At 47.0% G+C, this 18,915-nt stretch overlaps 1 protein-coding gene across 12 annotated transcripts in view; it reads right to left on the bottom strand.

Annotated features, from left to right (window-relative positions):
* Window positions 1-18,915, bottom strand: part of MITF (melanocyte inducing transcription factor) — a gene marked incomplete at its 5' end in the record, with an annotated part of 183,013 nt that overhangs the window by 68,532 nt on the left and 95,566 nt on the right. For 7 of the 12 annotated variants that reach the window (XM_081275937.1, XM_081275947.1, XM_081275940.1 and 4 more), the window contains one exon: window positions 7,679-7,928. The exons of 1 other annotated variant lie outside the window; for it this stretch is intronic. In XM_081275937.1, coding sequence (XP_081132063.1) covers window positions 7,679-7,928 — 250 coding nt within the window. Of the gene's footprint in view, window positions 1-7,678; window positions 7,929-18,915 lie in introns of those variants that run through there. 4 more of the 12 variants (XM_081275936.1, XM_081275941.1, XM_081275943.1 and 1 more) reach the window with 2 other exon arrangements.

Here is an 18,915-nt window from a genome sequence, read left to right as displayed (position 1 = left end):
TAAACCGCGTCGGAAAGGCTAGTGAGTCATAGGACACCACATTTGTCTTAAAGTTCAAGCTGATGCTCAAAGAAGTCGATAAAAGCAGACATATACAGGGCAAGCACCAACTCGCTGGCCCCGATTGCTGCAGTGCCCCCAAGTGAAGCCACTGCATTGGTCCGTGTATTTTTAGCACAGACCCAGCCACCCACCTGGGTAGGGCCAAGTTACGTTTAGAATCTGCACATATCCACAATCGCTCTCGTTCAAAACCCAGTCTTTCAAATCTAAGCCCTTTCTTCCATGGTTGGGACTACATAGATGACATGAATGAAGGAGACTCTGACCTTGTCACGGTGATATTCACTTCAAAGCAAATAGAAGTGACGTTCCAGTTTTAAGTGTTAAAATGCAGCAAAAGCCCTGATCCTGAAGGTCGAAGAGGGGGCAGAAACACTAAAAACACAGTCATAACTTCAGGAGGGGTTTCCTATTTTTTTAATGTTTATTTAGTTGTAGATGAACACACAGCATCTTTATTTATTTTTATGTGGCGCTGAGGATTGAACCCAGTGCCTCACACATACAAGGCAGGCACTGAACTACAGCCTCAACTCCGGGAATTCCTATTTAAAGAAGCATGTGAGTCTGTGAAATATTTCAGAACATAAAATATTTCAGAATACATAGAAGGTAAAGCGTATGGATCACGATAAGCTGAGCCATGGAGTTTGTTAGAACGTAAGTGATCCTGACTTGGGACTGTCAGCCTCCATCATAAAAACCTTGACTGTAAATCCTTTTTTTTTTTTTTGGTACCAGAGATCAAACTCAGGGGGCACTCGACCACTGAGCCACCTCCCCAGTCCCATTTTGTATTTTATTTAGAGACAGGGTCTCACTGAGTTGCTTAGCATCTCGCTTTTGCTGAGGCTGGCTTTGAACTCGTGATCCTCCTGCCTCACCCTCCTGAGCCGCTGGGATTGCAAGTGTGGGTCACTGCGCCTGGCTTGAAAGTGCTCCTCAACCCACAGTGATGACTATCAACAGATCAAAACTCACCATCGTGGTCAGTGTGGCCAGGCGGGCTCTCCATCCAGGAGAAAGCACAGCCAGGTCTTTCCTCTGGCTTACTGTGGAGACTCCTTTAACCATTCAACAGAGCAGCCCTTTCTAATCCCAAAGGCCTAAACTCATGTATCTTTCCATTAAGCTCCAGGGACTCCCCGGAAGTTTCTCTCCAGCCTCCTGCTTCTCTGAGGCCTTTGTCACCAGTGGTTATTCAGAATTGTCTAGCATGGTCCTTGAGCTCTGCAGAAGTCCCAGGAGCCAGCTGAGTGTACAGACAGTGGACAGAGCAGGGTGTGGAGCCCAACATGTGACCTGACCTCTGTACACCCCAGGTCCCCACGTGGAGGCCGGGCTCCTCCCACCTATCCAGTAGGGTGCAGCAGGTCTAAAGACACAGCTGAAGGTAATAAGCATGTGCTATGTGCCAAGGCTCCTGCCGCTGGAGAGACGGAGGCTCGCCATGGTCTCCCCTGAAGTTCCTCAGACCATTCCCTCTCAGAGAGGAGCCACGCTGGTGGCCACGGAGCTCTGGGGCCAGCTCGGGTCCTGAGGTCTCCTTTTCCTCTGGTGACGTCTGGTGAGCTACTGAGCGTCTCTGTGCCAGCTCCCCTATCTGAGGTGGCGGTGCCGGCACCTCCCTCCCAACCAGGGGTGCATTAATTGAGTCATACTGCTGGCCTGTGCTGGGTGTGACTGCAGCGGCAGCCCCTGTCCTGGGAGACCCAGCCCAGGCAGAAGGTGGGGGTCACATCACAGGAGTGCCCGGAGGAGGAGAAACAGCTGCTGCTCACTCTACAGGACGGATCCCAACCTTCTCCCCATCAGCACCCGCCCCAGGAGCCTTCGCAGACATGGGTCTCCTCACCGCCTGTGTTTCACAGTCACATCCACGAAGTCTTAACCTCCCCGTCATAAACCATGGCTGACCAGGGTCACGGGCTACTGCAGTACGCATGACCTGTGTGCCCTCCAAGAGCCAGTTCCTCTTCGTGGGGGGAACCTCCTGTCCCTGCTGAGGATGCATGCTCTATGTATCATAAAAAAAGATGGCTCCCAGGTACCCCCGCCTCTGCCCGCGCTCGGGGTCCCAGACCCTGGTAATCTTGTGATACCACCCTCACCTCCAGGAACAGGGAATTCTGAGAACTGCACAGGAGACAGAAGACGGTGCAGTTCGTATGGCTTCCTCCAACAGGGGGAGTGACGAGTGGCCAGTATCTGCCTCCTGTCAGGTAACAGGAGTTCGGCGATGACGACGGTGAAGACCCGCATAACTCAAGGCAAGTGGCTGTGTGGCTAGGGGTCACGAAGCACAGCCGGCCCATCCACAGCCTGGTAAAATCCAATGACAGCTCTGTCCCAACCCTCAGCCACATAAACAATGGCATTGTGGTCACAGTCACGCAGGGAGAAATCCTCCCCATTTACTACAATATCACCAAATGAAAATGCAATTGGTATCCCAATGTTTTCAGAAAACCGGGGACAATCCGCCGGCTTAGTGAGGTCCACTGCTCTGCTGTAAGCATTTGCTCCTCCTGGCCTGCTCTTTCAAGTGGAGACAGCCTGAAAGCTCAAGCCAGAGGACTTCATCCCGCCAGCGTTTCATTACCGGTCATTAAAAGCATCACGGAAAGGCCAAGCCCAACACTGATCAGTAAGCACTGACCAAGCACCTTGCCCTTCTCGGCCTGTATTCAGTCTGACTTCACCACCGAAGGGCAGCTGTGCCCCGGGGATCCCTAAGCTGTGAGATGCAGGGCCAGAGGGTGCAGAGCAGGCAGGGTGCACTGTGCACCACAACGGCCAAGCTGCTCTCAGGACACGGCGAGGGGCCTGCCCAGCCTGGCGGGCTGAGGGTACTTCGGCAGGGTTATTCCTCTGCTGTTTGTACCTTTAAAAGTTAACAAGTACCACCTGCAACTACTAAAAAGAAAAACAGTGACTCAAAGAAAAAAGGAAATTACTTCGTAGGTGACCTTGAACAAGCCAAAGACCCTGCAGGGAAACGGGGTCTCTGGGAGAGGAAGAGCTGTGTGTGGAACCCGGAGACTGAGTCCCTTTCTCTGAGGACACAGCCTTGTGGACACTGCACTGGATTCAGAAACAAAGGACACCAGAGGTCACAGACACCCCCTGAGGTGGAGGTTGACAGATCCATTGCAATGACTGGGCCCAGAAGTGAATACGGTACCAGAAGAAATCTCAGATCTGGACAGCGCCTCCACCATGGGTCCCCTGACTCGGGGACCAAGGCAAGCTGATCTGAGACACGCCCCATCTGTTCCTGCTTCCTGCAGTCAGAGAGGCTGCCCGGCTCCTGTATCCCAGGCTAAATAAACCTTCAGCAAAGTCCACCCGTGGGGGTGGGAGAGCCTCCTTCCACCAGCCCTGAACCCCTCAGCCCACATAATTCCATATGCCCTCTCCCTTGTTTCTGCACTCTACCTACAAACTGAGTCACGCCTGGAAAACTATTCCAGGCGAGTTTCATGATTCATGGAGAAAGAGCAGTAATATAGTAATTGACTTTTCCCTCCCTGGAGAAACCTCAAGGACATACAGCATTGTACAACAAGGTGATAAGAAGTGGGACTTCCATTCCAACTCACTAAACGCTGTTCAGAGGGTTACATTGTTAAGGATGCAGCCACCAACCAGATGCCCACACGGATTGAGTTAACCCGGCACAGAGTCCTGGCAAAAAGCACTCCTTCCCTTGACAAGCAGAAACAGAGACAGGTGCCCAATTCCTGAGATGACTCAGAAAAGAGTGAAAATGTAACAATAAGGTACTTCACTTATAATAAAACACTCTAAAGTAACAAAAGTATATATTTATATTTTTTTAATTTATATAACCTTTCTCTGAAAGAGAACAGAAAAAAAAAAAACAATGTACAACCTACTCCACAGAGAATATTAGGACTCTGAATTCTTGAATTCAAAAGCAGAAAGAAAGATGGAAAGAGGAAGAAAAGGAATGATGGAGGAGAAGAAGGAAAGAAGGAGAGAAAGTGGGAGGGAGCCCGGTTTTCCCTGTGAATTTCTGAACAGAGAAATGTCTGCACACTATCGCTCGTGTGTTTGAGCTCCGACCTGCCCGGCTGCGTGTTGGGGAAAGAAACCTCGATGACCTGTCATCACTAGATCAGGCGACCAGGACTTCCAGGGTCCATCCAAGGCAGGGAGCTGCCACAGACAGGAGCAAACCCCCAGGTGAACGATACCTGGGGGTCAGGACCAGGAGGCATCCTTAGCTGTGAGGCCTGATATGTCCCAAAATCCGTCCTTGGTTATCCTGTTGTTGTTTGAAAGACGATGCATCAAATTTCAATCCTCAAGTTTGTACCAGTGCCGTGCCCACAAAGCCCTTAAGAAACCATGTCTCGGGGCTGGGGCTGTAGCTCAGCGGCAGAGCGCTTGCCCAGCATGTGTGAGGCACTGGGTTCGATCCTCAGCACCACATAAAAATAAACAAATAAAATAAAGGCATTCTGTCCATCAACAACTTAAAAAAAAAAAAAACATGACTCTTAACAGTCCCTAATAATGTTTTGTGTTAATCCACAATTTGACATATGGGAACGCTCACTACTGTGAAAAACGCATTCCGCATTCCACACGGCGGTTCATGTATGGTAAAGACGCACACTTAAATCAGTTACCAGTTGGGTACGCCTGTTCTTAAGCAAGCCAGGGAACATCTCCACTAACCAGATACACAGCCACAAGACTCATCATTCCACGTCACCCGACATAAAAGCCAATAGGAGGAATTAATCCACAAGCAAACGGGTCGATACAGAGGCCAGATGCTGACCCTGCAAAGCTTCACAGAAATGAAACCTGATCAGGTGCGGAGAAATGAGTGATGTGAATTTCCAACCTCCCGTGGGAATCCCTGCGAGTCACCAGAGACAATTTTTCAACACAATTCAACGAGCTTCCTAATTTCAGTAAAACTCTGCTAAAGCAAGGCACTAACCTGAAAACCCTAACTTGGCTCTTAAAAACTCCGACCTCATCCCACCAACTGCAGAATGCCAGTAACTGCAGGCATCTGGGACAAGTGCACTACAACCTCTCTCCCCCCAGGTTCAAAATCAGAGAGATGGGACCAGACGCTGAAGTGTGTAGAGCACATCCATCTGCTCATATGGAGCTCACAGAGAAGCAGTTTAAACCTTTAGACGTGAAGGAACAGTTTGCTCAGACTTCACCCTGAGAATATGGTACTCAGTGGTACCTATGTCGCATACTCACAGAGAATGGCCCAAGATTCAGCACATTATGGTTTTGCTTTCAGTCGTTGGCTTCACAAAATTGTGCTGACTTAACTATAAAAGGGAAGATAAAAGCCCAGATTTCCCACATGTGTATTTCTATAATAAATATCTCAGTATTTTCACACACACACAGAGCTGTTGAAGATACATAAACTACTTCTACAAAGCACTGAGACTTTAGCGTCTGAAGCAATCACGTACAGGGAAATTCTACATGGAAATGCGACTTGCCTTTCATAGGACATCACCTTACATGGATGCAATCACATCTTTCTATTCTGCCCTTCGCTTAACGGCATTAAAACTCATCTAAACAGCTAAACAAACCACCCAGCTGGTAAAACCAAGGACTTTCTGTTTTCATTTATATGACACACTTCACCAGTTCATATATCAAAGTCTTAAAAACACAAAATTTAAGTAGAAATAAAATCTATTCAGCATGAAATCAAATTCATCAATTGCTCATTTTTTGGTCATACGATGTGTCCCAGTTTTCACCGTTTCTTTGTGTTTGTGACATTCACAAACTCTGAATAGGGGCTCACAGCTCAACCCAGGACGGCCAGGACACAGCATCGTGAAGGGAAAAATGGGCAGATTATTTACATTTATTTAATGCAGAATAGTTTTGCAAAATCACATCTTAAACACTTAAAAATGTCACCTTTTTAAATGATATGGAAGTGGTGTTTCCATACACTTGTATTTGGGCAAATTTCTCCTGTATCACAAGCAAAGGTCGTGATAGGAAAACGGACTTCAATGTGATATATTTTAATACAGCATCAAACAGAACCTTCAAATTGGCTATAAACCACAATGAGCTCAAATTCACTTCATTTCCTCTCCTATTTGCTCTTCAAATTTAAAAAAAAAGTAGATCATAATGAATAAAATGGACATATTTCTCCATATCTCGTTGCTATTTAATTCTTGTTAGTTTAAATACCCTAAGATATGCATAGAACAACTGTGATTCTTGCAAACATGAAACCACATAAATCTTATATCTATAAAACCTTAAGAGTGTCAGTTTTCATCCAAGCAGAACTTAAAATTCATGGCATAATCAATTCCAGAGCAAAAACCTTATTTTTTTACTTGACAAGAAAAGTGAAATATCCCTTGTGGTGACAATATCCAGAATGTCAATCACATCTCAGCAAAATTCTTAAAATTCCATGGGAAGCAGTTTGGATCCTTTGGGCCCTAAGAAAGTTTCAGTTGACTTCTCTATCAAGAAATTCACACACAAAAAAAAAAAGAAAAAGAAAAGAAAAAGTAAATTCCACTACTGTCACAGCATTTTAAAAGACTCTGCAAATAAAAAATAAACAGACTTTAAAGTTGTTGTTGAAGAATCCTTTCGGTCCCTCTTGGGAAGGATCACCTGTGACTTCCTGATTACACCACATCATCGCTCTGTTTGCTTTAAGAGTAAACTTTAAACATAGAGATTGCTGCTTCTGCTCCCAGGAATGAACCCAAAGACCAACAGTGAATCACTGGTGCGTAAAGTTCACATTGTTTGTTGAACAGGAACACTTGGGACTCTTCAGAAAGAATCAATTAGGTGAATGGGGGGGAGGTAAAAATTAGAAAGTAAGGAAGTTCCGCTGCCGGTTTTCCGTTTAACTTTCCCTGAACCCATCATCCTAAAAATTGAAATGTTTATCATGAAGCGAGGGGTGTCTCCCCATGGGAGGTGGAAGACACATGGGAGATGCAAAGTATTCTTAGACTTGTTAGGACTTTCCTGAGTAATTAGGAAGCTCTATGTCCCCGACAGAATGAGGCTAACGAGCTCCTGCCGTCTCTACTCTAGCAAGAAATCAAAGAGACCCAAAGCAGAGGACTCAGTTCAGTAAAAGGATTACACAGCCTGGCTATTATGGAGCCGAAAGCTCACCCACCACTTTGGACCCGCAGACCCTTCCTAAGAGTTTCGACAGGCAACGAACATGACTAAATGAAAAAGAAGACTGCAGTATGCCGTAGAACGTCCGTATCTAACAAGAAGGAGCCTGGGCAAGTTATTAGATGATACCCGGTTCAGATAACTTTTAGGTTTTGAAACTTTCCCCAAAGAAAGACTGGGAGGAGGTTCTTCTAAGGAACACCTGCTCCTACCTGGGACTCCTGCTGGAATGCTGCCTATGGAGGGTCCCAGTCAGTGTCACCCTTCTTTTGAAAGACAAAGGCATGTCGGAACCCTCAGAGGTGACACTTACAAGTACCACTTTGATGATCGGATAAAAACTGAGAAGTGAAAAATCCAGAAAACGGAAAAAGGAGGAGGTCTGGGTCCCTCCACAAGCATGACACGCACGTACCTTGAGGACTTCCATGGGCACCTGGGTGGCAGAGGGAAGGGCTGTGGGCGCGCTGACGTTGATGGCTGGTGTCTGGCTCGCGGGCACTCTCTGCTGCAGGAACTGGGCCGCCTGCAGCTTTTGCTGCTGCTCTCTGCGCTCCTGCTCCTGCATCTGTTCACGCATGAGCTGCTGGCGTAGCAAGATGCGTGATGTCATACTGGACGAGCTTATCGGAGGCTTGGAGGCCCCGGGATGCTCCGCAGAACTGCTGTGGGGAGACCAAAAGGCACACGGCACTTAGTTTCCTAATGAGACCCTTTGTTTGCATTTTGGGGTGTCCTAAATGGCACCACACTACAAAATGAGCCTGCCTGCGCGAATATAATCAAGTCCTACACGACGGTACTCCACATAATTGAAAATCAAGAGGTGACAGGATTTGAGTCATCAGTAGTCGAATTAAAATAAGTCGGCTTGATTGCATCTAGGCATTTCTATGGAGCTGATTAATTTTTTTTTTGACATTTTTTACCGCACACCCTTCATTCCACCAAATATAGTGCCGCCATATGCATTTCCAAGGAGCCATGCATCTTGATGGCACCCCAGACCCCAGATTCAGACACAAATTGCTTGCTTTGCTTTTTTAAATAATAGAATCTAGCCAACTACTCAGAGATGCCTTCAAAATACCTTGAGGATGTCTAACATGTTTACTAAGAAGGAACTATTCAAGGAAAGGTGAGCTTTATCGTGGGGAAACAGCTCTCTGATAGTTAATGAAAGAAGCAGGTAGACGAGAACGTCACCCCTGAGCTTGACCCCAAGTGGACAAGGGAGCAGGAGACGAGCCCCGTTCTTGTCACAGCTTCCTCGGGGCCCCTTTTCTTCTGCTCTTTCTTGGTGTGTCCGCTGCTTTGCGTGCTCTGTGTGTCCTGCTACTAATGGTCCAAGGCTCCCTGAGTTGAAATTATTTACCATGTTAAATTCTGTCCTAACAATTAAAGACCCCACCCCAAGTTTCCCACTTTGGGTCTGTAGCTGCCTTGCCTTGACAGCTCTGTGACACTGACGAGTGGTCACACCCATCTCCGCCTTAGTGACTGCCCCTGGAGTAGAGGGTGCATCGGAGCAGAGGGCACTGGCCGTCCTGCAGGGGCTGTACTTTGCCTGCTCACGTCCACTTCATCGTTCATACTCCAGGCCCTGCCTCCTGGGGACTTTATGGGATTAAATAAAACAACACACACAAATCCCTTGGTTCAATGGGTCCCTGGAGCACTGCCCCCCTGAACGTCTACTGTTGCTGTCACCGTCATGTGGGAAATCTAACTATTTATTCCTTACGACAGGATTCCAAGACCCCGGTTTCAGGCAATTCGTATAAAACTTGGGAAACGTGGGAGTGACTATTCACCTCAGGTCAGCTTGTCTGGGGACACGTCTGTGCTGGCTCTTCCCTGACTGGGTACAAACCCCAGCACTGCCTTCGCCTTCTCACCAAGGGCCGGCTGAGGCCTCGACATCACTGACCCCCTGGGAAGTCACAAAGGCCGAAGTTTCAGACTCCGCAGGAGGCAGAACGTGCTGCAGGGTGAGCAGGTGTCCCGAAAAATGTCACGGTAGATGTGCTACCCCCAGTTTGCGAATTTACACCACAGGACAAGCAGGCCGGCCGATGGTGACGGGGTCCTGCCGAGCTACCTCCTGCGGCGTTCACAGAGAGTGCGGGAACATTTGCTGATGGGACTGAATCTAGGCGACGTGATAAGGTTAGAAACACAGTTGGAAACAGCCCTTGAGGTAAGAGCCAAAGTTTTAAATGTTCACCACAAGAAAAAGTGTGCGGATATTGTTCTGGGGGCCATTGCTGGTGAACACTACAAACCTTCAAGGAAAGGACCAAAGGCCATCCAGAAGCTCCACCCACCATTGCTCCTTCAATTAGAGTCAGGGAGCTCGTCGAAAGACAGTTTTCCTTAAATAAATGGGAAGCTGACACTATAGAGCTCCTTACAAAGGCACACTCTGCCAAATTGCCTAGATGTGCCCTGGAATCCGAGGATGAGTAAACCCTAACACATGAAGTCAAAAAAACACGGCTTATTTTTAAAAAAACTGCCTAACTACAAAGCAAAGTAGGAAATACATGTGATAAAGAGTAAATCAGAAAGCAGGACTCAGGCGTGCATGGGCACCCTGATCTAGAGGAACCATGACGTGTGCTTGTGCGCGCGCACACACACACACAGTGACCGCCAGGAATGTGACGGACAGTCATGGTGACCAGGCTGAGACGGGGACTGCAGGTCAATTTATTTTCCTTTTAATTTTTATCCTCTAAACCATTAAGCCATAATATCTTGTTCAGTGGCAGAATACATGTCACTAGACACGGATTTAAGAATGTGAAGACCAACATCGTCATTTGGAGGAAGAAAGGACCTTGGATCCATCACAGAGGGGACAAGGGGATTGTGGCCAATACACTGTTTTCCTGGAAGTCTGTAGCATCCCAAAGATTTATACCGTCTTTCCTTCCCTGCCTTCCTAAGCCACAACTATGTTTATTACTTTAATATCAGGCACCCTTCTGCACCATAAGAATGCTCCCAGGCTCACTTAAAATAACCCAGTCACTGGCTGAGGCCCTACCAAAAGAGCATCAGAAGAAAATGTATTTTCCCTCCGTTGAGTATGTACATGTTCAAAGCTCAGTGTACTCTCCTAAGCTGAGAAAAGAAGGGAGAGGTATTTAAAAATCAAAAAAATAAAAAAATAAAAAAGTAGTCTTACTATTCAAAGCCTGTCAGGTCCTAGCATTCCCAGGGAGGCTGATCCTTTTGACAGAAACAGGAGCAAACCTTTGTGTGGTAGCAAATGCAGCTGTGGAATAATCGCACTAATTAGCTGCCCAGGACAAGTCATTGGCTGTGATACCGGGAGGAAAATCCTTTCAATTAACAGTAGAGCATTCTGGAGACAAATTAAAATTGCTAGTTACAAACCATATTAAGGCTGCATACTTGAAAGTCAACAATGTTACTTAAAACCCGTTCTCAAATATTCTCCGCAGAGGAAAGATGCACATCTAAGCAAGAGCCCGTACAAATATATGGAAACTCTATGAAAGAAAATATAGCAAATATATTTTGTAGCTCAGCTAATTGACAGTGTTGACAAATTTTTCAGGATTTAAAAAAGTGCCAAAGAAGCATTAGTCAGTTCACTGCACACACACACACACACACACACACACACACACACACACACCCTGCAAGGTGGTTGCTCTCCATCTTATAGAGATAACTGAATCTATCATTGTCACCTCACAGACAGACATGAGGACATCTCATGAGGACATCTGCGCATCATCACACCAGAGGGACGAATGAGCCCGGTGCTTTAAACTCAAAGCCAAGCCGTGGTTTAGCTGAGGCTGTTCCAGGTGACGAGGATGCTGATGCCGAAGCTTCTGATGACACACAAGGACAGATGTCCGAGTGCATTTGATTCTGAGTGAACTGAACCCATCTGGGGCCCATGAATCTGAACCCTGCCTCGATAATCCTAATTCCATGAGTCTGATTCCTCTTAATCAGATTATGTAAAGGTCATTTATTCAACAGACAGTTTCAGCCAGGTGCTGGGAATACCTGGCTGCTAATCTCACGTTCTAAACCTTGGTTGCCTAATTCTGAGATGCCTGAAACTCAAGTCAATTACCTTGATGACTGGCTCTGATCTGGTTCCACGTGGGAAGGTATACGTCTCGCCTTCAGAAACCAAAGCTGGGCCCAGAGGCAAAGGCCCTTGGTGGCACTTCCCTGAGTCGCTGCAGCGGGACGTGCACCTCCCCTGAGAACGGGACCTGCTCCACGCTGACCCGAGGAGGACTCCAAGGCTCAAATTCCAGCCCACTCAATGCTGAGCGGTGCTGCTTTCCATGAGCCACTTAACCTCTCTGGTCTTCTCTAAAACCCACCTCCCGAGTGCACTGCAGGGTCACGTGAGCTAACTGGCTAAAGCAAAGGGCTCAGCACAGTGGCTGGAGAGCAGCAGAGTCCAGGAGTGGCCACTGAGCGCCACCGAGTTCCTGCCTCTACTGCTGAGTGTAGGTTTTTAGACTTCAATGCCTCCTGCTTCTCTGCGATGGTATAGGAATATTGGACAGGGCTTCTGAATAAGCTGGCATATTCCTAAATCCAAATAATTTATTCCACTGCCTTTATCAACAACCTCAACCTATCAGAAATTCCACAGTGCCCCAAACCCCGGCTTCCCTGATCACCCCTCACCTGACGTGTGCCAATACCCTTCATTCACCACGTAAGTCTGCTTTGGTCTCCACGTCACAATTCTCCGTGTCAGGAATCTGGTCACTAAACCCAGAGAGGCTGTGGGAAGGAAGGGTGGGGCCTCTCCTGTGTCCCCCTCCTCGACCCCCTGGGCAGGGCACGGCCCTTCCACTGCTGACTATGACAGAGGCCCTGTCCGCCTGTCTCTCTGCACTTGGGTTTTCCTTATTAATCAAGAGCTTTACAGTACACTGGCCCCTCGGCACTGTGGTGAGGACTTAGCTTTGTAGTAGATATAAAAAGCTTAGCACAGTGACTGGAAAAATTAGTGGTAAAAATTATATTAAGCCATGAACATGCTACTTCTTTTTGATAGAGGAAGCAATTAAAAAAAAAAGGCTTGGACCATGGAAGACATGCCTTTTAAAGGTCAGATGATCCCTGTTTAATTCTGAGAACTTGACAAAGCTTTGCAGGGATGAAGGAAGGAGGTGATTTCAGCTGCAATTTCTCATGAGCCCTAAAGTAGGAATCCCAGCATTTCCCCCAGTTAAAGTAACCACAGTAGCATTGGGTTGACAGAGCGCCAACCAGCCTCGGCACACACGGGGGCACGCTGTGCTCATGACCAGGAAGGCACAGGGCACAGGCTCTTACACACACAGTGCAGGGCACCAGAAGGCGCAGCAACCTCAGGCCCTGGTAGGAAGGCTGTCCAAGGAAGGCTAAGCCACAGGGGTTCCCAAGGACAAAAGGCTGCAACGTCCTCCTTGGCTGAGAGCTGTGTCTAAAATTAAATCTCCCAGTTCCATTCCTGCAGAATTCTGATTTCAGTTCAGGTGAGGCATCTTATCTACAAATTCTCTGCATCTTATCTGGTAAGCAGCCTTGGGTAGAAACTAACAGCAAAACGTCCAAGATCCCAGATCTGTCTGGCAGGAGCATTGAGACACCAGCCCACATCTCCAATTCTGCAGCCCGGAGGCTCTCAGTCCTGCACCCGAAGTGTTCAGCCTCCGTGGGCTGGCCAGCACCTGGAGCCCTCTGCATAAGTAAACTTGCTGAGTAGACAGGAAGGAGTAAGAAGCACACTCACTCCTGCCAACAGGGCTGCAGAATCAGTCAAGAACATCCCTCCAGACGCTGCCCGCGGATCTTGGCAGTTACGGCACAGCTACTGTATCATAAGCCCAGGAACCCATGGCAGGATCTATGGAAATACCCCCAACCAGTCTGCTCTGCCAGAGAAAACCCAGTCTGAAGGTTTCGAAAGTGCTTCCACAGGAGGAATCAAGTTCGTGATGGATGTGGTTTTTAAAATCACGGTCTTGGTGTCCATTTCAGAGTGCTCAGTACCACACTGTCCCCACCATGGTGATTCAGGGTGACTCTTCCAACATGGATAGAGGAAGCAAGCACCAATAGGAGACACCATCATCCCTCATTGTGGGATTTACAACAGCTGGGAGCATGAGCCGGTGGAGGGACCTGGTACCACAGACTACTGTCGAACCCTGAGAACTTCAGGGCACCTGGACTCACCAAACCTGGGTTTTATTCCACGTGTGTGTGTGTGTGTGTGTGTGTGTGTGTGTGTGTGTCTGTGACTCCCGGAGACTGAACTCAAGGTCTTGCACATGCTAGGCAAGCAGGCCACCACCAAGCTACATCTCCAACCCCAAACTTGGGTTTTAAATGACATGAAAATAAATAAAAATCTGCCAAGATTCCACTTTTTCTGGAAACGTTACCAGCTCACATGATACATACTCTGTTTTTCTGATAAAGAGAATATAAAAGGGCTTGGAAAAGATAGCACATCTTGCTCCCCTTTCCCCCTTCAACCAACATCTGCATGCTCTCTGACACAGGTGCCCCTACGCATTTGGGACATCACCATCACGGTGCCTGAACTGAACGGTGCTCCCATCTCAGCAGCGTCCTACCTTTCATTGTATAAAAGAGAAAAAGATTCTAAAAACTAGGAACCACCAGTCATATGGAGGTTGAAATTTGAAATCTTTACTTTCCGACACCAAGACCCCAACTAGTCAATACAAACTAGAGATTAGAGACTCTCGTGTCTATTAGAGACTCTCTCTGTTCGTCACCGGGACCATCAGTGGGTCCAAGTAAGAGTCTCAATGGATGATTACACCCAAATCAAGGTGTCTTAATAGACTTCCAATGTATCAATAGTGTCTGAAGGAGGAATCAAAACATGACACTCTGGGGTGGGGGTGTGGCTGCGACTCAGTGGGAGGGCACTGGCCCAGCAGGCATGAGGCCCTGGGCTCCCTCCCCAGCACTAGGAGAAAAGAAGAAGGTACCCTGGGGTGCAGGAAGAAACCTGAGAACATTTCTTTACATTTATGTCATCATTTCTGTGCACGTTGGTGAGTGTAATACATTTGTACCGGGATATATATATATATATATATATATATATATATATATATATACACACACACACACACACACATACACACACACACACACACACACACACACACACGCACCAATATAAAATGTATAAATAAAATTAAAATGCACGTGGGGGCTTGCCTGACAAACCAGGAAGCAGCAGGGAGGATCAGCCATGTGGAGTGCCCTCTCTAACACACGAGCTCTTCTAGGTGGCTTTCATCCTTGTTACTTTTGCATGTTAAGTTGGTGATTGTCACTTCCCCAGTTTTCCACGTCTCTGCACTCCAACCAAGGACGATGCCAATGTCTCACCAAGAGCTGCTCTAAGCCAGGGACATGGACTCTGTCCTCCCCCACCTTATGGCCATGACTGTGTCCACCCCAGCCCACTGCGACTTGGTGTTCTCCACACTCCAAATGACACGCTGCTATAAAGGACAGTCAGGGAGAACACCGTGCCCCACGCCCAGGTCTTCTGTCTTCCAAATCAAGCTTCTTTCTGCTAGACCACACTCTCAAATTCTTCTGTCCAACTACGGAATCTGGTTCTCATCGGCTGCTGTGTTTTAAAGGGCTTTGTAAAAGCTCTCCTCCGCGAGGTACATGTGTTGCTACAGCATGGCAAGATGCCCCACCTGCGATATTACTTCAAAGAGCATTTAAAAATAAAATCCCAACTGGGACAACCTAATGACAGAATTCTGCATGAGTGCAATGATCAGGAGAAACCTTGTAACTGCAGAAAGCCCCTCTACCCCTGCTGGGATCATGACCCAAGTCCTGGGGCAGCCAGGAAACATTGTAACAGCCTGGAGAAGATCCAAAGGCTTCAGGTTCCCATCGAGGGCTGCATGTCTAGGGCATACCCACCAAGGGGCAAGGTTTGCGACTGTGTTGAAATCCAGAGGAAAGTGCAAATTCTGTTTTAAAGAGCAGGAAACAGGTGCACCTTTAGGGCCTAGGAGGCAACCTTACCAAGAGCAGGCAGGACTTAGGGCAAGCCCACATTACCCACACCTGCCCCCACACAATCCCACTTTCTCAGGAAAGTGCCCATTCCACCTTAAAGAATCAGACTTCCCAGGGCTCGCCTGTAATCCCAGCAGCTGGGGAGGCTGAGGCAGGAGGATCCCAAGTTCAAAGCCAGCCTCAGCAACGGGGAAGTGGTAAGCAACTCACTGAGACCCTATCTCTAAATAAAATTCAAAATAGGGTGTGGATCAGTGGACAAGTGCCCCTGAAGAAGGAAGGAAGGAAGGGAGGGAGGGAGGGAGGGAGGGAGGGAAGGAGGACGGACAGAGGAACCGTGCTCTGATCATCAGGTGAGGTGCTCCTCTGCTGGGTAAGGAGCATTAGCAGCCATGCCCGTCATAGGGATGTACTGATGCAGGGAGTGTCTGGACCTGGGGACACCCAGTAAGAGGTGGCCTGGGTCTCTGGGTGCCACTACTAGGGTAAAGCAGCTCCCTTTACACTACAGCTGGGAAAGCTGATAGAAGGTAAGTCTCAGAACAAATACAAGGAACCATCCTATAAACTGAAGAAGGGACACAGTGTTTGGATGATATTCTGCATCTGGGTCTAATCCTACCTGGAGCTCTGATGACCAAGAGCATTCAGAAAGGCCAGTGTGATAGGCCCTGGGCCACCCTGGCTGCCTTCGGTGACACTTTAGAAAGCATCGGTACTTCTGAACCAAGATGATAAAATCTCATCCTAAGATCTATGGTTCACATAATCAAAGCCTGAGTGTCCTTTATCCAAAATGTTTAAGTCCAGAAGTGTTTTGGATTTCAGAAGCTTTGAATGTTAGAATATGTGCAGATGCATAATGAGATATCTTGGGGAGGGGACCCAAATCTAAACGTGCCATCTATGTCTGCTTCATGAACACTTTACACACAGAACCGGAATGCAATTTTGTACAATATCTTTACTGCACCTGCGTTTTGACCGGCATCTATCCCGAGAGGTCTTGTGGATTGTCCACTCATGACATCATGTCAGTGCCCCAAAAGTTTCAGATTGCATATTTTCAGATTATGGATGCCCACCCATAGTCCTCATTTTCCTGTTCCCTCCTGATTTTATTTAGGTACAATGCCACACACAATATTTCCCAGTTTTCCAGGAGTGAACCTCATTTGCCAATGAGGTTTAAGGAGAAATGTCACGTGGTACACCCATCTTTTAATATTAGCTGTTTGATCTGGCCATAGTGGACCACGAGGGTGAGGGACCGCCTGCAGGGAGAAGATGGCATGTACCTGGCCCTTCGTAACCAAGTGGAGCCAGCTCCAATGAGGGCAGAGATATTTACATGTTTTATCAGGTTATGGATCCCCAGCTCATAGTCACATAAAATAAATATTGGTTCAATGAGTAAATCTGGTGTCTCTGTTCTAACAAGTATGCTACCCCAGAGAGTCCAATGATAGTTTTAGAGCCCCTTCTGTCAAGAAGCAAACTGGCCTCATCCAGTGACGGAACTCAGCCCCAGGGTTCCACCGTGTTCCCTTAACCCTAGGAGGAACTGGTCCTGCACAGACTCTTAAGATTTCCAAAACCAGGTCAGATCTCACAACCAACCCATGGACCTTTATTTAAAAGGGATTTTCTCCTTCCCCAAACAGTTGCCTTAAAATTGGTGGTGAACTTGCCTCAGGAGATGCTATCTGACAGACAAGAACTGGACCATCCAGAGAGGTTATGTCCCCTTGAAAGCTCACCTGAGTTGCAGGTTGGTGATTCAGAAGAATGGGGATGGGAGCAATTCACTCAGTAGAAAAGCAGAGGAAGAAATTCACATTCACACAGTATTTCAATGAAAGTGCTTGATATATATAACAGGTAGGAGAACAAGCCCTGGGTCTGGGGGGTCTGGGTTGCAGCTAAGCTAACCCCACATTTCTTAGCTTTATGACCAACAGCACTGTTTACCTGGCCAAACTCTAGCTCCCCCTTCTGCAGAGCAGGGGTCAGAAAGCCGTGGTGAAAATCAAACGTGTTGCCACAGGGAAGATGCTCAGGAAGGAGCCCCGGACTGAGTGGTCAGTAAGAGTGAGATGAGGAGTCCTTTGACAACGTGCTTCAGTTCCTGAAGAGGTACCTGAACATCCTAGGGTTTTTCAAAGGGCGTTCCACTACGGTGTGTCTTTGCTTTCCCAGAGGAAAACACAAAACAGACAATTAATGGGCAGAGTGGGCCCTGCTCAGAAAGTTAATGGGCAACAGCTCAGAGCACAGCTCTGTGAGATGCGCTTGCTGGGAACTGCATTCGGGGGTTTCCATGGGAGGCAATGCTCCTGTGGCAAATATTTCAGTTAACTGGGAAAAAAAATCAGAATCAAGAATTAGTTTGGGTATAAATTCAGGTTTGGCCTTACTACTGTCTTTATGCTGCCTCAGAATGGGTAAGTTTCATCTGACAGTACCACTCATTAACTTGCTTAAAATTAGTACTAAAGAAAGGTACTCAGGGCACGGAGGCTGTGGCTCAGTGGCAGAGCGTGCACCTCGAACATGTAAGGCACTGGGTTTGAGCCTCAGCACTGCATAAAAATAAAGTAAAGGTATCGTGCAACTAAAGAAATGTTAAAAGAAAGAAGAAGAAGGAGGAAAAGGTACTATGTTCTAGAAAACATTCCTGTAGGAGGTGAATCACAAAAGTAGACGTCATCTCCCCAGCTATTATCTGATTTATAAGGCAGAGATGTATAAAATTTCTAGCATAATGACATTTTAAATGCCTAATTACATAGACTTTGTTCACAAAATGCTGTGTCATTTTAGAGAGATGAGCAATTAACTGTTTTAATAACACAGAATCAAAAAAAAAATACAGACAAGAGTATCTATAAAAGCCAACTTCAGCAAAAATAGAAGCACAAGAAATTAGAAACCACTTTTTAAACTACCTTTTAGGAGGCCTCTTAAAAGTCGTATCTACTGACACTGATGGACGTTAGCCCACACATACATTGATGGGGGTTTTATTTTTAAGAATCAAATGCTAAAAATAGTTCTGCCACATCTAGTGTTTTTCCACTACTCCTGCCGCCTTGAAACACACCTTCACAAGCTGCTGAGCACAGGGCCTCCCTGGCTACAGCAGAACTTCTCTCATGACCCAGGAACGCTCAGTGAATAATTATTAAGCCCCAGAGGTGGGTTTTGCATACGATGATTTGCTTGAATGCCTATTCACTTAGGGACACCGCTTGAGCATTGTTTTTGAATCTTATCACCGAATAGTGAAAGTAAATGTTAAAGAGGGGTACGGGGTTGGGGGGGTGGGGGTCACCCACTTAGTATGGCTCCGTTTCAGCATTTCTCTAAAACTGCCAATTTCAAACTTGCTCTACATTTACAGGCCAGGCAGAAGACTCTGATGTCTGGATGTTTTGCTTTCCCCTCAAAGAAAACAAAGAAACAAAATCAATATCCCAAAATACAAATGAGATGTTTATCAATGCAGAACTATTGCTGTTCCATAATCAAGGTGGGAAAAAAGAGAGAGAGAGAGAGACA

The sequence above is a fragment of the Spermophilus citellus genome, assembly GCF_964194105.1.
Source record: "Spermophilus citellus genome assembly, chromosome: 19".
NCBI classification, from domain to species: domain Eukaryota; kingdom Metazoa; phylum Chordata; class Mammalia; order Rodentia; family Sciuridae; genus Spermophilus; species Spermophilus citellus.
The sequence above is the reverse complement of the archived record's forward strand: the minus strand, read 5'-3'. Positions and strand labels throughout refer to the sequence as shown.